The 21,379-nt window shown below is 48.5% G+C and overlaps 7 protein-coding genes across 7 annotated transcripts; 5 read left to right on the top strand and 2 right to left on the bottom strand.

Moving 5' to 3' along the window:
* Positions 1 to 100: 100 nt before the first annotated feature.
* N7510_003092 (thioredoxin family protein) lies at positions 101 to 671 on the top strand (the record flags this gene model as incomplete). Its single annotated transcript, XM_056975019.1, has 3 exons — positions 101 to 143; positions 193 to 271; positions 341 to 671. 3 exons carry the CDS (start codon positions 101 to 103, stop codon positions 669 to 671), a joined length of 453 nt encoding a protein of 150 aa, XP_056834975.1.
* A 1,242-nt stretch (positions 672 to 1,913) lies between these two features.
* N7510_003091 (GFA family protein) lies at positions 1,914 to 2,395 on the bottom strand (the record flags this gene model as incomplete). Its single annotated transcript, XM_056975018.1, has 2 exons — positions 1,914 to 2,097; positions 2,151 to 2,395. The coding sequence occupies 2 exons, from the start codon at positions 2,393 to 2,395 to the stop codon at positions 1,914 to 1,916; spliced, it is 429 nt and encodes a 142-aa protein (XP_056834974.1).
* A 2,010-nt stretch (positions 2,396 to 4,405) lies between these two features.
* Positions 4,406 to 5,767, top strand: N7510_003090 (uncharacterized protein; the record flags this gene model as incomplete). Its single annotated transcript, XM_056975017.1, has 4 exons — positions 4,406 to 4,573; positions 4,627 to 4,770; positions 4,825 to 4,892; positions 4,951 to 5,767. 4 exons carry the CDS (start codon positions 4,406 to 4,408, stop codon positions 5,765 to 5,767), a joined length of 1,197 nt encoding a protein of 398 aa, XP_056834973.1.
* Positions 5,768 to 6,867: 1,100 nt separating this feature from the next.
* N7510_003089 (uncharacterized protein) lies at positions 6,868 to 7,170 on the top strand (the record flags this gene model as incomplete). The annotated part of the gene is made up of 1 exon (XM_056975016.1): positions 6,868 to 7,170. One exon carries the CDS (start codon positions 6,868 to 6,870, stop codon positions 7,168 to 7,170), a length of 303 nt encoding a protein of 100 aa, XP_056834972.1.
* Positions 7,171 to 11,295: 4,125 nt separating this feature from the next.
* On the bottom strand, positions 11,296 to 13,471 carry N7510_003088 (GMC family oxidoreductase; the record flags this gene model as incomplete). Its single annotated transcript, XM_056975015.1, has 2 exons — positions 11,296 to 13,312; positions 13,419 to 13,471. 2 exons carry the CDS (start codon positions 13,469 to 13,471, stop codon positions 11,296 to 11,298), a joined length of 2,070 nt encoding a protein of 689 aa, XP_056834971.1.
* A 1,202-nt stretch (positions 13,472 to 14,673) lies between these two features.
* On the top strand, positions 14,674 to 16,367 carry N7510_003087 (CFEM domain-containing protein; the record flags this gene model as incomplete). The annotated part of the gene is made up of 6 exons (XM_056975014.1): positions 14,674 to 14,826; positions 14,920 to 15,055; positions 15,114 to 15,335; positions 15,393 to 15,460; positions 15,511 to 15,893; positions 15,959 to 16,367. The coding sequence occupies 6 exons, from the start codon at positions 14,674 to 14,676 to the stop codon at positions 16,365 to 16,367; spliced, it is 1,371 nt and encodes a 456-aa protein (XP_056834970.1).
* Positions 16,368 to 18,198: 1,831 nt separating this feature from the next.
* N7510_003086 (peroxidase family protein) lies at positions 18,199 to 19,896 on the top strand (the record flags this gene model as incomplete). The annotated part of the gene is made up of 7 exons (XM_056975013.1): positions 18,199 to 18,400; positions 18,458 to 18,576; positions 18,629 to 18,659; positions 18,719 to 18,868; positions 18,929 to 19,249; positions 19,308 to 19,482; positions 19,566 to 19,896. 7 exons carry the CDS (start codon positions 18,199 to 18,201, stop codon positions 19,894 to 19,896), a joined length of 1,329 nt encoding a protein of 442 aa, XP_056834969.1.
* Positions 19,897 to 21,379: the final 1,483 nt, after the last annotated feature.

Below are 21,379 nucleotides of genomic sequence, written 5' to 3'. Positions count from 1 at the left end.
AATTAATATTGGACTTGTATAGATGAAAGTCACATGACCGCCAACCGAATTAAACCCGCGACCGAACTGGCAACTTCAACACGACACAATCTCGCCCACCATGGAGCTCAAGAACATTCTGATTCTCACATTCCTCTACATCGGTAAGAATAGCACCAAGAGTTTAAAGGCATGAGCTGACACTATCGCAAGCATTCCGCATCTACATGTCGCGGACGTCAGGTTCATCCACGAGCACCGAGCCCCACGGGAAAGTGACCAACGTTGACAAGTAAGAGAGCACCACAGGCCCTACCCTTTGATTTTGATATTTCAAATCTCACATTTATGCAAATAACAGCGAGGCTGTCTTCAAAGCCCTCACCTCCTCCGGCCCCGTCGTTGTCGACTTCTTTGCTACTTGGTGCGGCCCTTGTAAGGCCGCGGCCCCCAAAGTCGGCGAATTGAGCGAAAAGTACGGAAATGTCCGTTTTATCCAAGTCGATGTCGATAAAGTACGCTCGGTGGCTCAGCAAATGGTTGTGACTGCGATGCCGACCTTTGTATTCATGATGGATGGAAAGGAAATCCAGCGGGTTCGTGGTGCTGATCTCAAGGCTATGGAGAAAGCAATTATCGATCTGGAGCGTAAACGTTCCTTGGATATTCCCAGCGAAGGGAAGGCAGTTTAGTGGCCAAGTATGAGCGAAGTTTGCCTCACCAGGTAGCAATGCGAAAGACCTGATGTTGTTGTTTCTATGTTGCACGAGCCCTACATTCTCCGCGAGGCTGGTGGCATCCGCCGTAGCTACCCTACACTGCAATTGATATTGACTACAAGCGTGTCTCAATAATTGCGTCACGTTATTCTAAACAGGAAGATCCCAAAGGCGATAGAAGTGAGCCTCGCTGAAACTATTCTTTTTGATCAAACAACCCGAACATCGTTCCATTAGAACACGGATACTTAACGGGGTTTCCCGCAAATCAACATGTATGCTCACTCGCGGCCTCCAATTGCTCATTGAAATTACGATGTAGACTGATAAAAGGATTAAAACCAATAGAATGGCTGTAGCCAAGTGCATGATGCGAAGTTTTGAGCCAAGTAGAACCCGAGGCAGAGTTACCTAACAAACGTCACAACGTCACCGTTCGTCTTCAATATACTCCGTACTTGTACTAGTCGTGTTTCTAGGTCTCGCACCCACACCTAGTGCGGGAGAATATATTCATCAAAAGTGATTTTGTTGGTGAAAACTGAAAACAACGGCCGGATACCCTTGGCTTTGGATCGAAGCTATTGGTCTTGATCTTAGATGCGCCATCTCTCTGGTTCGTCATAAACATCGACCACGTATTTTCCACACTTTCGATGATCAAGACTCATTGATATCATTTTTCGCTCGTTGAACTTGAATTCCAAAGTGTATTCTCTATCGCCGGTTTGGCTTAGCGTTGAGGAAGCCAGGATGTCCAGACTATACCCAGCATTTCGTCTATCCTTAATTAGGGCCACGCAATCAAACCTTTGGCCCAGATAAGTCTTAATCAAATCTGCGATCCGCTGCCATATGAGACGAGTGGACATCTCAAACAACATTTCCCCAGTGTTCATAGGGCTGATTCATAGCATACCCCACCAACTCTGCGTCGTCGTTTACCCATTGATTTGGAGCCTTAATGAAATTGTTTGCTTCTTTTGAAGACTGATCATCGCCAGTAAAATTTTTTCCCATTAGATATAATTCTTCTTCTCGAGATAGGAAGTCGCGCCGCTATCGACCTCTCCTAAACCTTTTCCTTAGTGCTTGGATGATTAAGGGTGAGCAGAAGTCCGGATATCAATTATTCAGATAACACTCTAACAAACACAGGGAGACAGAAGCTAGAGACGGTCTACATCTACACAGCGTGAGTCTTCGAGACTAAGCTCAGTACTCGGCCAGGTCATCCTGATGGGCCGTGTCCTTCGACCGCAGTGGTTGCTTCACCCATGAATACTCATATTTCCGATCGACAAACCTCAAAACCTCCGGATTCACATTACTAGTGTTAAGGCCCATTTTGTACTCTCCTCCATCAGTAGGCGGCGGTTGAAGCGGCCACCAATACAATCTACACTGCGTAAGTATCTCCCAATCAAATGGGGCGAAAATTATTTTTCTTACACGCATCCGCAAGTGTCGCAGAAGTTGAATGAGATGTCCCGGTCTCCCCAGATGTACTGCTTAGTAACTGCATTCGGCTTTGTTTCGATTTTGACTTCGTCTGGGTGGTAGTATCCCCACGCTGCCCCATAGCGGCGACAGATGGTGCATTGGCAGTGGTTAATGTGGTCAGGCAGTCGTGGGACTATGACGGTGATTGCGCCGCAGTGGCAGCTGGAACGGATGCGAGTGGATTCGTCAGCCATGTTGTCCGGATCTGCCTCGTTCTGGGTTTTGGGGGGGGGGGGGGAGAGAGAGAGAGAGATGAGTTCCGGCAATGCGGAGTCACTTTGCCAGTGGGCATCTTGTTGTTTGCTCGGTTTGCACGGAACCTTTAGTCACCCATGATTAACCCAACAGCGATTCCGGCCAATATACGCCCAGCAAGAAACATGCCAACATTGGCGGCTGGATGGCGCATCCAGTAGTGACAGAGACACATGCTGCCTGTATGAAGCGAATACGACTAGGTTTATCGGCTGTGAGAATCCGTAGAACCGCCCGGTTTCGCCGGCAATGTATACAGCCACAACCTGTAACATGTTAGGGCTTAGGCACAAATGTACGAAAGAAAGATTAATACTGCATACAGCATCAGTGAGTAAATCCGATTTTGGTGGACGATGGCCATGTATTTGGTCCGACCGCGGACTTGCTCGATGAAAGAAACAAATCTCTCACCTGCCGTTGCAATTCCTGTGTCGAAGCCCTTGAGATTCAATTAGTACATAGACGATAACGACCACCCTAGGAGTAACACACATATAGTATTGTACCTAGAGAGGCCACAGAAGCGACAAACATGGTGTAGTTATTAGCAGACATGCTTGCAATTCTATCATGTGAAATGCTGGTCTGCAGGCTGTGGACAAAGCAACGAAGGAAATGAAAGGATACATTGAGTAAGGGATATCAATATACTCAGAGAAATTCGATTGCCCATTTCTTTGGCCACCAAGATAGATCAGCTAAGTGAAGTCGGCCCAATATTCTGGCTCCTCCGGACCGATATTGCGCCGGGCCGGTTTGCAAGCCGATTGTCGGTCCTATACTGGAGATTCGCGTACTATCATCATTTTGACAACAAAATAATTGGAAAAACACACCCATTATCATACATACAGATAGCAATACAAAAAAATTAAAATAAAAGTATACATGCAACAGTCAGGATTCGCTGGTGGTCACCCACCCAACTACTAACTGACCGGCGTGTGGCTTAAGTACGGCTGAGCGGACGGGAAGCCCTGTTCTCCACACCCTGTGGTCGCATGTATTCTATTATGCGAATAACGAAATTATATGGCACTTAGGACTGGAGAGTCACAATAAACAGGTGGGAGAATCTGGGTGAGATAATTATACGTCGCGATCATCGCACGGACCGCTCATCTGAGACACCGGAATATTATTGGATGGCAGCTCTTCTCTTTAAAACCTCCCCTGGCATCTGCTCACAGCAACCACGTGAGATGGCTCAACAGAAAGATAATCAGGGTGATTATCGTAAAATAGCTCGATTTCTGTAGGTTGAATCGAGACCTCCCTGTTGGAGAATGAGTTTTCGCTACTCCCTAGGGTTGTAATGGCTAATCATAAGCCCCTTGATTTCATAGCCGTGACTGTCTACTTTGCTGGCGCGGCCCGTGCCTTGTGGATGACGGCTTAGCTGACCCAATCACTTTTGCGCGTCCCGCTTGTAACATAGAACAGCAAGGGTTTCACCAATCACGAGGTATCAATAGTCGCCGTCTTGCGTACTTGGAGTGAGAGAGGCAATTGGCTTACGCAGTAAGAGGGTCTCCGCACACCGCTCTGTCCTATCATTGGCAAATTTACCTCCACTGACTACTGCATTAAGCCTGTAATGAAAACCACGCGGCAGCTTAGTACAAAATACCAGTCACTTGCAGCGTTCTATATTTGTTTTCACCTTTTCACCCCTATACGTCGCGTCGCTTGGTGGAGATGAAAGCTCGCAGACAAATCATAGACAAATACGATGGCCACTAATCCAGGGTCCCTTGGCTCTCTAAGGAACCCAAATAGGCGCCGCTTGGACCTAGGCGTCGCGAATGGAACTAGTATTGACTGCCTTCTTCGATCCTTTTGTCTTCGACCTTTCACGAAGCTCTTCGTTCCTTTAATCCTGCCCCCATCCGCGCCCTCGAGATGGTTTGTGCAGCTTGCTGCCCTTATATCCACGAACACTGAGAATGGCCTTATCTACAACCCAGCTACACTGGGGACGACTACTATTAGTTACGCTTGGGGTTTTCATCTTGTTTTATAGGATATGGCCAGCCTCGCGCGAGCATTTTTCTATTATCAATCCCCAGCAGGCTCGGGACGACCTTATGGTCATCGAAAATCAAACATTGGGAGTGAGTGTCCATTTAATCTGTATCAGTAGCTTCTTTCGCTTACTCCAATGCAGTTCGGGAAAATTTTTGCCATCAATCTACCGAGCCGGCCGGATAAGCGGGACAACATTGTTCTGGGCTCGTCGGTCTGCAACTTCCTAGTTGACTGGATTGATGGTGTACTTCCAGAAGAACTCAGCTCCAAGTCTTACCCTTATGTTAGTCTTGATTAAACCCGTTACCCCGCCCTGTGTCCCCTAATTGTTTTCTAGAACTGGAATCATGACCATAAACCGGCTGAATACGCTGCCCGTCGGGCACATATGAATGGGATGCAACGGTTCGCAATAGATATTTCTCCAACAAAGTCGAGCACTCACGGTCTAACGATGTAATAGCATTGTCGATAATAGGATAGGTAGCGCAATTATCATGGAAGATGATGCTGATTGGGACGTCAATATCAAAATACAACTACGAAGCTTCGCGATCGGAATCCGGGCCCTCCAAGGCACAACCGAAACACCAACTACCTCTCCATATGGTGACAACTGGGACATCCTGTGGCTTGGGCACTGCGGCATTGAATGCAAAACCGACCTTCCGGTTTACCAAACTCCCAATGACCCTACCGTCCCTGAACCCCGTCATTTCCTTCCATATTGGCGCGACCCACCCCCAATCGAACGGCCCGACCACTCCCGACTTATTTGTACCGCCAATGACGGTGTTTGCACAAGTCTTTACGCCGTCAGCTATCATGGCGCACAACGGATTCTCGCTGCATTATCAGTGAATCCGTTCGGTCTTGCTGAGGAGATCGATATTGGCGCGCAATTCGACGTGTCTCTCGGCCGCATGTGCGGAAATGGATATTTGCGGTGTTTTGCGCCCTATCCCTCCTTGACTGGGACTTATCGCTCTGCTGGTGCTGCGGGAAAAGTTTCTGATATTCATGACGAGAGCGGGGAGACGGTGGGCTTCGCTAGCTGGGGAGTTCTGTACAGCACAATGCTAAACGTTAAGCAAATCCTTAGGCAGGAACCTGTGCATACCACGTGGGATGACGTTGCGAGGCCGTGGATTTTTCCAGACGATATCAACATTGGGGAAGGGTCGATCTACAAGAAAGGAGAATATGGGCTACGCCAGGTTGCCTCTGTCCCTATTGACGAACGGCAACGACAGCATAGAGCCACCTATGTACGCACGTAGAGTGACTGTTTCCCAATGAGTATTAAATTACATCCTATGTTTGGATGCATCCTTTCTTCAATCATATCACATGCCTCTTTTGAAAGAATACAATAATAAGGGCAGTCAATTATTTAAGCCGCACCTAGAAACTCAGGGGAGGATCGATCCACACTGAAGCCAAAGCAGCCAACTGCCAGGGGGAGATAATTTGATCCTTGAAAAGTACGACGGCCAACACTTGAATTGATCAATAGCATTGCAGTAAACAACCTTCAATTTTGACACTAACACAGTCCAAGCTGTTAAGACTTCTACTATCAAATATTTCTCACATCTAAGTTTGTCCTCATTGTACTGTACCCTATGAGGACTGCGGAGGGTTTCAAAAGATTTCCGAGATTATTTCGGTCAAATACAGCAATACCGGTAACGGGAAGAGAATCACCCTAAAATTGGGCAGCGGACTTCGGGCTTTAGCTCCGCATAAAACCCCAATCACCTACGCTAGCGCTGTGGCGCAGGTACATAAGATGGCGCACTAGGGCGATCCCAGTAATAAGCACAGCTCTCGAGGAGCCTCCTCGCAATTCTGAGTGAGCGTATTTTCTTGAGTATTGCGAACTATTAATGAGGGCATCAATAAAAGAACATAACAATCTTCCTTTTATATTAACCTTAACTTTCTTTCTTAGCCGTGCCTATTCTCTTCTTTGTCTATATTAGGAGGCCGGGCTTTCACGTCTAGCCTAAAGCCCCCTGGCTCCTTAGCGCAGCTCCGATGGACCATACACGATTGTTGAGCTGCGCTAATCCCTACTCTCCGCTTGTAACGAACACGCAGCTAGTGGATTTAATCCCTGACAACGTACATGATCCAGTTCGCTTGAGGCCTCGGTGGCGGTTTACAAATCACAGAACGCGCTGGCCTGTGCTAAAGAAGGTGACTATGGTCCCGCTGGGCTGCGACCAGTGTCGCCAAGAATAAGGCTGATTTCTTTCCCGCCAACCATCTCATCCTTTTCTCGAAGTCATATATGTTCCTGATTTATACGAACTCTGTCTCTCTTTCGCTCTCCCGTGAATGTCATCCTTACTATAGTTAGGGACCTCCTATCGCCATGTATTTGACCCAGTCCCTGATAATCTCACTCCTTGAGATCATCTTAGTCGCTACCGCAAGCAGCACCAAAAACTACTTCACCAGCCCCGCTTCAAACACTGGCATCAACCCTGTTTTCACATTAGGAGATAAACTTTTAGTCTCGTGGGTAACCGAGCTAGGCGAGTTTAATGTCTCCTTCTGGCAGCAGAGTCTTGTCCAACAGAGCGCCGCGAGCCAGGGGAACATCTACGGTATGTCTGGGAAGGGGATAGAGGAGAAATCCGTGGAGGATAATAGTGAAAAGAACCTGACATTATAAAGCCAAAATACATGCGAGTGATAAAGTCACGGACTTCACCTGGGTTGTCCAACTCTACGGCTTTGATCTATCATACTCAAATGTATTCTTCCTTTGGGTTAATCCAGACGGACCAGATGGTTTCGTTTCGACCTATTTCAACATCACAGAGCCAACTACAACCACCACAACTACAGCTATAGCCTCTACAGCCACCTCTATAAATACTCCAAACCTCGCTTCCCCTAGGTCCTCAGCTTCGGTCTCAGCCTCGTCTTCCTTCGAAAGTGCGCCCTCATCCTCCACCTTAACAAGCACCAGCAAAATCGCACTTGGAGTTGGTATCGGCGTTGGGGTACCAATTTTATGTGCTCTTGGAGTTATTATTTGGCTCAAACCAAGGAAGGCCAGCAAAAATCTGAACAAGGAACAAATGGCGGGGCCGACAGGCACAATGCCGGTTTGGCCGATCATGCAGCAGCATCATATCAGTCCGCCGTTCCAACTGCAAGGTATGCAGCCGAATGAGTTACACAACCACTCAAGCACCCCTTATGAGTTAGAAAATTCGCCATATAAATAAGATAAATAGTTTGTCTTCGAAGACTGGAGGTTTCAGTCACTGTGTATACGAAAGGGCGGGGATTTGTATGTAATCAGGGCACTTTTCGTGAAGGCGTGTCGTTCATTTGCACAGAATAATTCATCAATAACGCTGCTCTTTACAGTATATCCTTACCCCATATTCATACCATGACATCGAAACTTTCGCAATTTGCAAAGAACAATGCGAAAATTTCGACGCACGTTCTCTGTGGAGTATCTCCAAAAACGAAATGCTGCCATCAGACAAGGATTAATGCTCCATAGCAGACACATTTTGATGAAATTAAGGATGTTTCTTACATAGTGAAGTGGGAAGTGTTGCACAGTGGCTTGTCAGGTCAGAACTGACAGACCGGGAATTGTGGCTGGCACTGAGCCGAATACTGCGACTGAATGGAATACTGAAGCAGTCGAACGTCTTATTGCAATCAAATAATTAGTGTTGTGTATGATAATAGAATCTAGTAAAAAGGAGTTCTGTCCTCCAAGCATGTTGATGCCTTGTCTGTGAAGCTAAAGAATATCACATGGACGCTGGGCGACAGCCCGGCTGCAATAGTTATTAGATAGTTAAGTAGTTATGTTATATCAATCTCCCTGTCTTGACTTCGAGGCACAACAATAACGTAATCATTGAATTTAACTGGTATTCAGGATTTATATCAACTGAGCGAGAGACCAGGGCCTCCTCTTACTGACTTGTTCCCTTGCTACTCCGTAATTCTGCCGGTGACCCATTCTATATCTATACGTACCCACACCTTTCGAGACACCTTCCCTGCTACCAATACCATGTAAATAATGCAAGAAAAAAACATGCAACAGCACATGTATGATGGTGGTCACCCAGGGTCGCCCTATTGGGCATGGGCGATCCCGCCGCTCTTCAGGCGGCTTCAGGCGGCAATTCAGGACCCTGAATACTCTTCACCCATGACTGCCTGAAGGCTGAACCTCGTAGTTGAACAGGTGCATTTGCCCCTTATGGTGCAGGAAAGTCTTAGCGATCCTGCAAAGATAAAACCCAGCACCATGCCGCTGGGTGGCCACTATCCTATATTATATTCCCCTACTCCTCCCTCCACCCGTCATGTCAAAAATGAAATCTAAAGACCCATTTATCGAGATTTTCTCATCTTGTTGATTTTGGTGAGCATGATAACTCGGAAATCGCTCGAGCTATCCTCCCTCGTACCGGAGACCAGTATGACCGTACACTTAACATTTTTGACAAGTTAGTACTACTAGCATCGTTTCCTTTGGAGTTATATTGACTTACTCAATTTTCTGTTCATTTCAGGTTTATTTTGCTGCATCCCCAAGCTAAAAACCCTCTAGATGTCAAGACCTTTAAGGCCTTCGTAGAGGTTGCAGCGCGCGGGATGAAAGGTCGGATCAAAGAGAGGCCTACAATTAGAACGGTTGAGGCCTTTCGCAGAGATTTTGAGGCAGGCATGTCCCTTAGGAGAAAATACAACTTCCCGAAAAAGGTGTCTACAACACTGAGAGAGGTACGACGTTCCATGTCCAACATGAAATTTGTGTCAAGATTGACGAAGTCGGCATCTGGTTCAGTAAATGTCCCCGTAAGGTTAAATCGTCCCGTTCGTATTGATGTCGAAATCAAATTGAGATTATCCTCTACTTTTCCATCTAACGGCCGCAGCGTCCACCTAGAGGGCTCGAGGTTAATTAAATACTCGCTGCTATTGCTCGGACATTTTTCACTCACGGAGTAGACTCGAAGACCCATTCGACAGACTCCAAACCGCCATACAATCGGTCTCGCTCCGCGGTTGCTATAGAGACTAGCCCAGATTCCGAAGGACCAAATAAAAGAGACGAAAAATTGAAACCAGGTTTCCAGAGGGTCAGAAGCACATTTACTGGATTAGACCCTATATTTTGGGGCCCGCGCTCGGTGATGGCTAGGAAAGACTCGAATCGTGAGGTGTATGTTTGGTTCATAATATGCTTGCATGATTTATAGCTCGATCCTCTTTCAATAGATTCCGGCGTAAGTTCGACAGTTGCCGTTGCATTGTAGTACCTATAAGCAATAAGAAAGGATATTGACTAACGGGACTAGGGAGAAAAACTAACGATCCTACCCACGCATAAAGGTATGAAAGTCCCGTGACGTTCCTAGGGCGAAAAGGGAACGACGGATTGTAATTCGGATCGGTCGCTGCAAAGGTCGTTAAAACGAACACCAAGATGAGTCGAAGCGGTGTAAGCTTCATTTTAGTGTGGAAGTCAATTATCAAGATTCATATAGTACTCTGCCTGCTTTTATCCTAATTCATTGGCAGATAGGTATTAATAACGCTGGGAAAGAGACTAATTTCTCATCCGTATGAATTCCACCCTAGCTGATTCAGAGTTACATTCAGAAGTGTCATATAGTCGCGACCGCTATTGCCTAAAGGCAGGGTTGGCGAATCACGGTAAAAGCCACTAACACTAAAAGCTCTGAGCCCTCCTTGGCGGCTACTCGTTGATGGTTTGCTTTTAGGGTCTGGGCCTTACACCGAAGTCTTAGCCTACGCAACACCTTGGAGTTGGTAGGACTATGGATTTTCTAACCTGCGACTAGTAGATGCCGAAGTAGTTTTTAAGTTTGCCGATAATCGATTCCATATAATGCACAACGGTTCGTGATAGTAGCAACTTCGGAAGCTGGTAGCGTTTTGGCACTCGCACTACTGAACAGCTAGACGCAATTCACGAGTGCGGCTGAGCGGCTGTGATTTACGAACTGACCATCTGTGCTCAGCCTCTCACGGTTTACAAAAAAGTGTCTAGTGAACGCCACGATGTCGTTTTAATCGTACTTGTTTCGTACGATTAGCCTGAACACAAGAAAGTAGCCTACTTCTTCAATGCCCCACACGCGTTCGCGAAATATCTCTTGACGAGTTATTACAACTAGAATATGAGGACCTCTGTGATTCACGCCCAAAATTGCCACCTTTCCACTCGTAACAACCAAGAGCGAGTCGCCGCTTGACCGCCCACCATCTGTGCAGCACCGCTATTCTGCACCCGCCCAGCACATTAGTCACCCTCCTAAGCTGATGGTAGCGCTCGACTTTAGCATTGGACAAAGTCTGTCAGCCACCCATGTCTTGAAGTCAATGATAGACGTATCCACTAGTAAATCTACCATGTAGTCAAATGTGACAATGATGAGAAACGATGGTATTCAGTCTATCTATCCTGTCTATATTCATAGGTGCAGAGAAGTGAGAAAACTCTGCATTGGTTTAGAAACCATGACAATAAGAGTACAGAAGCTGTAATGTCAAGCCCAGATGCAAACGAAATTCCTCTGTGAAGGTTAGCCAGCTCATTTGATAATAATTGGTAAAGCTCGGGAGAAACTCACTATTAGCTGTGATTGAAGCAAAAGCCGGGCGTAAGTTTTAGGATAGCTAAGAACAGAAGCCTGTCCATATATCGGCCAAAATAGCTTGAATGTAACCCTCTCATATAACACAGGGACCACGCTCCAACCAAGCAATGCCAACGGACATGCCATCATAACTGCTGTGCAGCCCCGATGATAACGTCTGCGGCCTTCTCACTAACCATGTAGATCGCCAAGCAGATAAACTCGCCTGGGATCTTCGGGAATATGGACGCGTCGACAACCCGTAGGCCATCAATGCCCCGAACCCTGAAGTCACTGTCTAGTACGGCCATGGGGTCATCATCGGCGCCGATAGGGCACGAGCAGCTGGCATGATGGCCCCACGCCTCGTCCTGGATAAATTGCTTCAGGTCGGCCTCGGAGGAGACATTTGTGGGCGGCCAGACGCGACTGAAGCTGCCGTCGAGAGGCACCACGGCATCCATAGACTTGAGCGAGTACTGCACACCCTCGTACATTGCCTGCAGGTCCTCCTCGCCGCCGTTGCCTTCAAGCAGGCTGTGGAACACGATCTTGGGCGTTTCGAGGGGGCTGGCTGACGTGAGGTTCACTGTGCCAGCGTTGTTGCGGCTGTGGGCCTTGAGTGTGTACCACGCCCACGCCTTGAGGTGCGTGGTGGCATACTCGGCGTAGCCTGGGTAATAGCCGGCGAAGAAGGTTGGGACACCACCCTTGAACAAGTCCGGGTCGTCGTTCTCGGCGACGGAAGAGTGCCCGAGCGCACCGAGGGCAATGCCGCCCGTGGTGTATCCGCCTTTTGCGCCGCCGATGTTCTGGGGGTCCGCCCAGTTGTCGTAACATGGGTCGTCGCCGTTTAGGAACCTGCACTGCTTCAGCAAAGAGAACTCGGTGGGAGCGGAGCCCACCATAGAGATCTCATAGCGGTCTTGCATATTCCCACCGACCCCTGGAAGGTCCACAATGACAGGGATTTCGAAGTTCTGAAGCTCTGCTGCAGGACCGACACCACTGAGCTTGAGGAGCTGCGGTGTGTTGAAGGTACCGCCGGAGACAATGACCTCGTTCTTGGCGAAGACGGTGCCAGAAGTGCCGCCATCCCCGGTCTTGCTGGCGCGTGGGTCGGCACGGTAGAGGCTCTTACCGACAAGGTAGTCGATGCCAGTAGCCTTGGGCTTGGCAGCCGTGGTGTCAAATTTTACCTTGGTAGCCAACGTGTTCAGGGCAATGTCCAGCTTATACTTCTTAGTGCCGTCGGAGCTCTTGGCTGTGGCGACCTCGTACAAAAAGTCTCGGGGGGAAGACCGGCTAAAATCATCCAACTTGACTGACATGGGGATCTGATAGATCTCCTCGGTGTGATCACGGTTAGGAGCATCATTGTTGATATCAAGGGCAAGGATTGACGACAGGCCGGTAACAGTCGAGAGTAAACCGCCAAGCAGGCCCTTGCCCATAGCCGTGGCGTAGCCTACGATAATGGATGCGAGCTTCAAGTCCTCGGCGATTAGGATGAGGGGTGTAAGTGTAGTCTGGAGCCAGCCGTTGAAACCATGCCCACCACCTAGATCCGCCTGAAGGTAATTGCACTTCTCAAGCCGCTCAAAGTATTTGCGCATGTTGGCGTTTTGCCAGGAGTCGTCGCCAGTAAGCGCAGCAATGTTGTCAAAGTCACTCTCCTGAGGATAAACCATGGCCTGGGCGTTGTGTTGCGTGCAGCCACCGAGAGCGGCAGTACGAGGGTACAGGATACCGAGCTTCTCGAAGTCTTCCTGCGGCCAAAGACCCGTGTAGTAGTCACCTTCAGGGGTGAGGTAGTTCATCTTGCTGTCGCGCCGAGCCTGCGTGTCGTTCTCATAGTGGTCTACGAAGAAGTCCCACGAGATGGGGCGGTACTCCGAAGCCAAGGGGTGTAGGGCGGGGACCGACGTCTGCCGGTCTCTCCCGTGGTCTTCACCAGCCTCGATCAACAAGACACTGAAGTCTGCCAGAGCTAAGCGGGCCGCCAAAGGCCCACCGCCAGCTCCGGACCCGACGACAATGTAGTCGTAGGTTGAGTTTGCCACGGGACCGGATGAAGGATACTCATCACCCAGAGGCGGAAACAATTTATCTGGGGCGTTGGGAGAATAACGCGACTCAGTGAAGGACCCGGCGAGCTGGCAGCTTGACCAAGGTTAGTGGTTCTGCTGGAGTGCGTAGGCATAAAAGTTCTGGGAAAATGGGCTGGAACAAAGCGATTTTCCATCACGGTCGATAATACGGAACATACCTGACAGTGTTCGCAGAACCTAGCAGGGCCGCATATGATAGGAGTGACCTCATGATTAAGAAGCACCTTGAAGATATAAACAAACTGTCATATGTAAAAGGAATGTTAGACAGTTTTTTAGGACAAAACAGAATCCTCCAGCAAAAAGAGCGACAAGCGGCGTTCGTTCAAGACCCGAAAAATTGGCGAACGCTGAGCTGAATGAGCCGAGGAGAGAATGACAGTACACAAAGGCGGGCGGAATGGCAGTCGATGCCCTTCGCAGGTGTAGCTCTTTTTGTATAAGGACCGGACTCCATAATCAACATCAACAAGGGCTTGGCCATAACGTTCCAGACTGCGCACTTGGATAATACAGCACTACACGAGTCGTGGATATTGGGATCCACGCTGATCATCCTTTCCCTATATTTTAGTCTCTATTTACAGGGATATCCAAACATCACCTCCTTCCTATTCCGGATAGGCCTAGTATCGCATCCACGTCCAAAGGAGTAAGAAATCTGCGCGCCAGGGCCACGCGCCTGGCGGCTGAAAAGGGGGATCATCCACCGGAGTCTGGGAATGCCCAGAAGAACGTTGACTAAGCATGAGCCACGGAGTCCAGGAAGGATCCTACGGAGGAGTGTGCACCAAAACTTCTTGTGCTGCGCTAGTAATTCTAACCCACCTAGTGTGTATGCGCTTGTCAAGGGCTCAATCCAGGAAGAAGAAAACGATGTCTAGATTCAACTAGCTAGGCAGCTGGACACGAGAACAGTCAACATGAGGAGAAGAGAGAAGGAAAGAAGAAAGGTGATGTAAAGCCAGATCCAACCTAATATACCTTGTGCAACCGTACATACAGCAACTACCTACTACAGCGTCCGTACCTAAGCAGTCACGTACAGTGCACTGTTCCATTTTTTGGTAGACCTTTTTAGCAATGGGAAATGCAACACCCCATGATGCCCGAGTTTCTCAAGCCAGAAGGAAGTGACCGTTTCATGTCATGTCTCTCTTAGGAAGGTAGCCCCCCACACGGAACCTCTGCCGCAGGATGGGGCCGAACTCTTTTAGTTCCAATTCCCACTGCCGATCCCTGCTCCAACGTTGATCGTCAGGACCAAGCGTTGTCCATATTAGGCCTAGTTCCTAGTCGAAAAACTTATGTTCTGTCCGTCTGGATCTCGAAATCCGATCAAGATATTTCAGGCAGTCTCATATGAAGGCCACAGGAGAGTGTGATAGGGTGCAAAAGTAAGAATACTTTGCGATGGTGAAGATTCACGTTCTTCAGACGGCCGCACTGGTTGCGTGTTCGCTGCTCCCAGAGCTCGTTTCTTCTATGGATGCCTCTGCGGCAGCCGCTGGAGCCTCTGGAGCCAGCGCCCTCCAGACGGCCGAAGCTGCTTATCCTCCCTGTGCTGTAAGTCTACCTCACCAACAGAACTCCTTGAACCGCTTTTTGAAGCCGGTATTATAATGATCGAATTTGTTCTCACTGTCGGCTGCCGTGCAGCTCGAGTGTCTCGCAAGGCTCATACCGCAGTCCGCGTGTGGGGCGACGGACGTTGCCTGCCTTTGCACCAACGTCCCTCTCAACAACAACATCACTGTCTGCGTTTCTCAGGGTTGCAGCCTTGTCGATGAGCTAGGTATGTTCTTCGCCTAGTACTTTACTGCCCTCGTGAGCACGCCACTGACGCCCTCAAGCAACCAAAAATGCCTCTCTCACAATGTGTGGCGCCCATGTCAGGGACAAAACTGGCATCCCGGGTTTGGTGGGCGTGATTGGTGGTGCCTTTGCGCTGCTCACTTTTTTTTTTCGTATGGTCGTGTGCTCGCCGTGGATAGGACGCATAGCGGGTTGGGATGACTACACGATTGCGGCCGCTGTTGCGCTGACCGTCCCGCCGACGGTCTTTTCGGTCTACCGTGAGTTTTGTTCACATGATGCCTGACAGATTTAGCTGGATACTAACGAAGCCTCAGTTGGGGAGAATGGTCTCGGAAAAGATATTTGGACGCTTCCTTTGTGGAAGATCGAGAACGTTCTTTTTGTAAGTTTGTTGCAACTTCCGTTTCGTTATTGCAAGCTAACAAGCAAAAGTACTATTACCTCGGGGAGCTTTTCTATGTCACCGCTCAAGCGATGATCAAGTTGTCGCTTCTATTCTTCCTCCTTCGAGTGTTCCCTGATTCAAAATTCCGGATTGCCTGCTGGGTCATCATAGGCCTCACCGCCGCCTACGGATTCACATTTTTCATGGTAACACTGTTGCAATGTTACCCTATCCCCTACACCTGGCTCCAGCTGGACGAGACTCAAAATGGGAAATGTAACAACGAGAACATTCAGGGCTGGTTGAGCGCCATTATTAACATAATTCTTGATCTGATCATTCTGGTGCTGCCCCTAAAGCGATTGTATTTGCTGAATATGGGGTTAAAGAAGAAGATCCTGACCATGTGCATGTTCGGCTTGGGCGTTTTGTGAGTGAGCTTAGGCGCATTGTATGATAATTTGATGCAGGAAGCTGACCAATATTTCAATGTAGCGACACAATTGTTAGCATCGTTCGCCTTCACTCCCTCATCACCTTTGCCAATTCCGAGAACATCACCTGGGCCTACCTTGATGCCGCGTACTGGAGCACTATCGAGCTCGACATCGGCATCATCACCGCCTGTCTTCCTGCTGTGCGCCTCTTCTTTGCCAAGCTGGGTGTTATGAATCTGGCTTCGACGCATAAGTCCATCAATTCGCGGTCGTTCGTCAACACTGGGGACAGCAGGGAACCAATATCGGAAAGCAAGAGGCTGCAGCAAGCGCTCCGGTGCGGCGACAATTGCGACTTCATCCCGCTGGTAGATGTCGAGTCTGGAAAGTCCGACAAGAGTTGGCTACGACTGGCCCCGCCGGCGCCCGGGACGGGCACCACAGAAAACGGGCATTGTGCAGGATGACAGCTTTGCCAGGACGGAATCAGCATGGGCCAAGGGCGCGCCGTCAGGAGGCAACAGGCAGGCTGAGAAATATGGTGTAGGAAGAGCGACGACTGGTTGTGCTCGCCACTAGGGCCCTCCCAAGTCTAATTATATTAATTGCCCTTCTTGTCTACAATGAAGCCATTTACAGCGCCATTCGCCTCGTATTGATGTAATAGCGTCGCTCACTATGTTTCGATGTTGGTCTCGTTTGCCTGCAGTCGGTATAGTTCAAGTTGCGGCCAATAGCTGCAAGACCTGCCAAATAGGCATCGTCTATTACAATAACGGGGGTGCATAGCGAACGCTCCACTTCACCACGCCCACGCGACGCATGTCAAGTCAACCCCACCAAAAAGTTATAGCTTCTACTACAACCTGACAGGTGAGCTACCACAGCGCCGAGCGCGTGTCTCAGTCCTTAGCGTTCGACTACGGAGTACTTGTTGTGTCAGGACCCACAACGGGCGGCCCACGGGGAAGTCAACCCGTGCCATACTGAAATGAGAGGAAGGTCCCGCTCGGAGCGACTTGCCGTTCGCGATGTGAACACATTGTCACTTCGACGTGGCGGGACAGGGTCCCTGCTTAGGTTGCCCTGGAAGCTGTTCGGAAGACCTAGGTAGCTGAGCCGTTCCAGACCAGACCCCTGGCCAGAAGTTGTCCGACAAATTTTCCTCAACGTCTGCGCATTGCCCGGTCACATCCTCCGACTCGGTTCTGCCTCGTCCCGGACGTGGGGCATGGACGGCGTTCCCGGCAATTTTTGGCCCGTTTTAGTTGAGCTGCCAATCCCGCTTCTCAATTGAAAAAGTGGCTACTGTAAGTGGTCATTCCTGGTAACTACCCCGCAAGGTATATACTTCCATAAAGCCCCGAGCTTCACAGCGCACATCCAAGTCTGTCGTATTCCCTGGAATCTATCATAATACCACTGCAGCCATGCCAAAACAAGAGGACTTCCACCTTCACCCTTCCGGGTGGGAAAACGATCCCCAGGGGGAGCGATGCAAAGTCTCCACACTCGACCAATTGTCGGTCAAGATGGACTGGAAACAACCGAGTTTACTATGTGGAAGCATGAGGATCAATAGGGCTCCTTAATTTTGCTTCCGCACGTCAAAGGAACACTAAGACCGCCACTACAAGCCAGTTCCCCACGCAACGCCCAAAAATACTTGGACCGGAATTCCTTCCCGCTTACCGTATTTACGCACTAGAAAACATGGCGCGTTTATCATGTGGTTTGGTTTTTTCAGGCACTATCCCGTCCTTTTGGTTTAGCCCGAGACGGCAGACCTTGAGGCACTGGTAAACCCACACTAAATGTTAGTACCTCGACTACCATTGACCACTGGCCTAGTCTCTTGCCAAATTCGAACATGATCTGCTCTTTCAGGATCTTCTCGGCTGTCTCAGAAAGTTATCAGGTGGATTTGAACCCCTGAATATGTACTAAATACCCAATTTCATATTTTTGTAGGCAATAACCCAACTCGGAATATCCAAGTATGCAGTCTTCGAACGGCAAAGCTATTATGACGACTGCTTCGGATCACTCAGGCAGTCGATCTCCTACGCATGGCTCTGTTCGTCATACTATGCTAAGGTTAATATTTGCAGGCATGATCAGCAACAATTATTATCAACGATAAAAATAAAGTCATCCCTTCTGTCTGTCCACTGGGAGTTGTTTGATTTTTAACCGAGGCCTACCCCGTCAAGCTCAAAACCAGTCGCTCGTTTGCTGCGTTTATTTCAACTCTCTTCAACTCATCGTTTTGTTCAGAGCTACACACTCGTTTCGAAAATGCGGTCGTGGAAGTGGATTATGCCAGTGACCCTGCTGGGCCTTGGCTTAGGTCTTGTTGACGCTTGGCCTTCGGCAGAACACCAGCACAAGGGATCTGGTCATGTTCACAAGAGATGTCCCTTTGCCGACATTTCCAAAGGGGCTAAGGATGAATTGTACAAGCGCTCGTCAACAAATTCCATGAAGATGCCAATTGACAGTACGTTAGCTGAATATTTTCTAATCATCTACGTAAACCACTAAAAAAACAAAACAGTCACCAGGGAGCACGAATTCGTGCCACCCAACTTTGAAAATGGGGACCAACGAGGACCTTGCCCTGGCTTGAATGCGATGGCAAATCATGGCTATATCCCACACAATGGTGTTGTCTCTGTAAGTGACTAATGGCGGCTAGCTGAGTGCCTTGTACTAATTCCTAGCCTAGTTCGCCGAGGTCATCACTGCAGCCAATGAAGGTTTGTTACCGCTCAGTCTCAAACCTGATAATCTATCCTATTAATTGAATCAAGAATAGTCTACGGAATGGGCATTGACCTTGCCACTGTCCTCGCAGTGATGGGCACAGTCTGGGTGGGTGATCCAATCTCATTGGATCCTAGCTTTTCCATTGGAGGGGTTTCACCTACTATGAGCGACCTCCTAGACAACCTAGGTGGTCTGTTAGGTACGGTTAACATCGCGTCTTGTTTATATAAGATGAAGTTCCGCTAACAGAAAAGAGCAGGTACGCCTCAGGGTCTCATCGGATCTCACAATTTCATCGAATCGGACGGGTCCAATACTCGCGACGACCTCTACGTTACAGGAAACAACTACGGGCTCGATATGGACAAATTCCTCGAATGGTACCATATGTCATCGGACGGTACATTTGACATAGACTTGATGGCCGAACGGGCAAATATTCGTTTGAAGCAGGCAAAGGCAGCTAATCCCAATTTCTTCTACGGCCCTATTACTGGACTTGTAGCGCGCAACGCGGGTTTCGTTTTCCCAGCTCGACTATTCGCGAACTACTCAGAGGAGAATCCAGATGGAGTTACTAGTAAGTACTTGGCTTACGACTACATATGATCCTATCGCTAAAATGAACGCCAATATAGCCAAGGAGACTATCCGCAACTTTTATGGCATCTACGAGGAGGATGGTAAATTAGTTAGCAAAGAGGGCTGGGAAAGGATTCCTGAGAATTGGTATAAAGCACAAACGGACTACGGCCTGCTTCAACTCAATTCGGACATTCTTGAGTGGGCGCTGAAATACCCAGAGCTTGCTAGGTAAGTGACATTTCTCTAGCATCCCCAAATCGTCCCGTCAAATTCCTAGGTCACTTTCACAAAAGTCTAACTTGAATGAATAGCATCGGAGGCAACACTGGCACAGTTGACAGCTTCACTGGCATTGACGTCACTGACCTCTCTGGAGGAGTTCTGAATCTGACTACTTTGCTGCAGGGCAACAACTTGCTCTGCCTGGTCTTCGAGGTTCTGAAGCTTGCGAGCCCTGATGCCCTGGGCGGGCTGTACAAGACTCTGTCGGTTCCATTGGGATTGATCGAAAATGCCATTGCTGCGCCCCTGCTAAACATGTCGTGCCCAGCCTTTAAGGAATTGCAGATGGGTGGAAAGCCTTTCTGGTCGACTGCCCTGAATGTGTTCTCGGGCGCGAAGAAGAGCGGTTCCGCGCTTTGAAGAGCCGTTTTTGCAACATTACTCATACTTGGCTCTTTCCATCTATTCTGTTTGTCTTCATGCTCCAGGAATGGGATATCGAATCCATTGTCTGTGGCTATGAATTGCATTTTGCACGATTGCTCGAGGAATACGTGCTGTTTTCATATTCTCAATTCACCATTCATATAACAGAGTATGCAGGAGCTCCTTGAACCTTTTTTAATATTTATCTTCGTTTTCTTTGAACCAAACAGGTTATCACGAAAGCAATAATCACGTTTACAAATGCAGGAAACATATATACCGTTTGATGATCACCAATTCCTGCTCTCAGTGGCTTTTCTCAGTTGTCTCTGAAAATTCGAAATAAATATTGAGAGAATGTCATACGAATATATATCAACAGATGCAGGTACGGGTGTTCCTCGACGTGTCTAAATCTGACAATCTACTACACCAACACTCTTCCAAGGTTTTGGATATGCAGTAAACTTGAGCAATCACTACCGGGAAATGTTCACACTCTGGGCATACACTATTGATTTGTTTTCTCCTTCGTTTTTGCATACTTGAACTGAGGTCAAAGTATGGAAGGTGAGAACTAGTAGAGTAATGAAACCGACACTCATTTGTTGCTGTCATGACTGAGTAGAGTCCCCTCGGTCAATGTACCGTATTGCCTGCTTCTGAGGGGAATCATGGCCTATCCCTTCTTGCTGGCCCGGGAGTGATCGACCATTCCCCTTCAGCGAGATGCTCCCTTTCTTGAAGATACCATGCAAGAGGTTCGTTGAATACCCCATGGATCGCACTATGATGCTGAATGCCCAATCCAAAATCAAGTTAAATTCTCATTTTAATGTCTTGTGAGATATTTTACGTTTCCATTCTTACGTATCGGGCGATTTATAGTCTAGCTTACTATAGCTTAGATTATTGCACCATCATCTTGGCGTTAGGGCTCGGGATATTTTCTCTGCGTAAAAAACATGGAAGCCAATGTCGAAATTCGCAGTAACTTGAGCGTATCCTTTTGCGAAGCAGTCTATTGCAGAAAGGTGTAGCCAATGGGGGATGTCAGGTCGATGTTAGTAGAGCTTATGTCGGATGGGGAGGCAGGTGAACAACGAAAGTTGCCAGGTGTTGGTGCATATTGTGATGTATCGTCCCATGGGTCAAACGTTTCACCTTTTTGAACACCGTAGCCGTCATAGCTTATGAGAGAATTGGGCCTCATGATTCTGGGCCCACTGTAAAGACAGACTTGTGGTGAGTGATTATTAGTTGAGGCCTACGCCATCCGCTGCTGTGGGGTTTTTGTTCGCCAGCAAACAATAATAACTTAGTCGAGACAGTGTCCACCGATGATCGATCCGTGAAGATGTTTCCTAGTTTTAAGGGACACCTCTCAGGAGTTACGGCAGGCGCATGCAAGACAGAGAAAGAAAATCGAAGTCGCCCAGCGGGTCGTCCTGGTGGTCGATGCAAGGTGGACCCTCTT

The sequence above is a fragment of the Penicillium lagena genome (genome assembly GCF_028827675.1).
Source record: "Penicillium lagena strain IBT 129212 chromosome Unknown utg000002l_segment0_segment0, whole genome shotgun sequence".
Classification (NCBI taxonomy): domain Eukaryota; kingdom Fungi; phylum Ascomycota; class Eurotiomycetes; order Eurotiales; family Aspergillaceae; genus Penicillium; species Penicillium lagena.
Note: the sequence above shows the minus strand (reverse complement) of the source record. Positions and strands in the feature narration are given on the sequence as shown.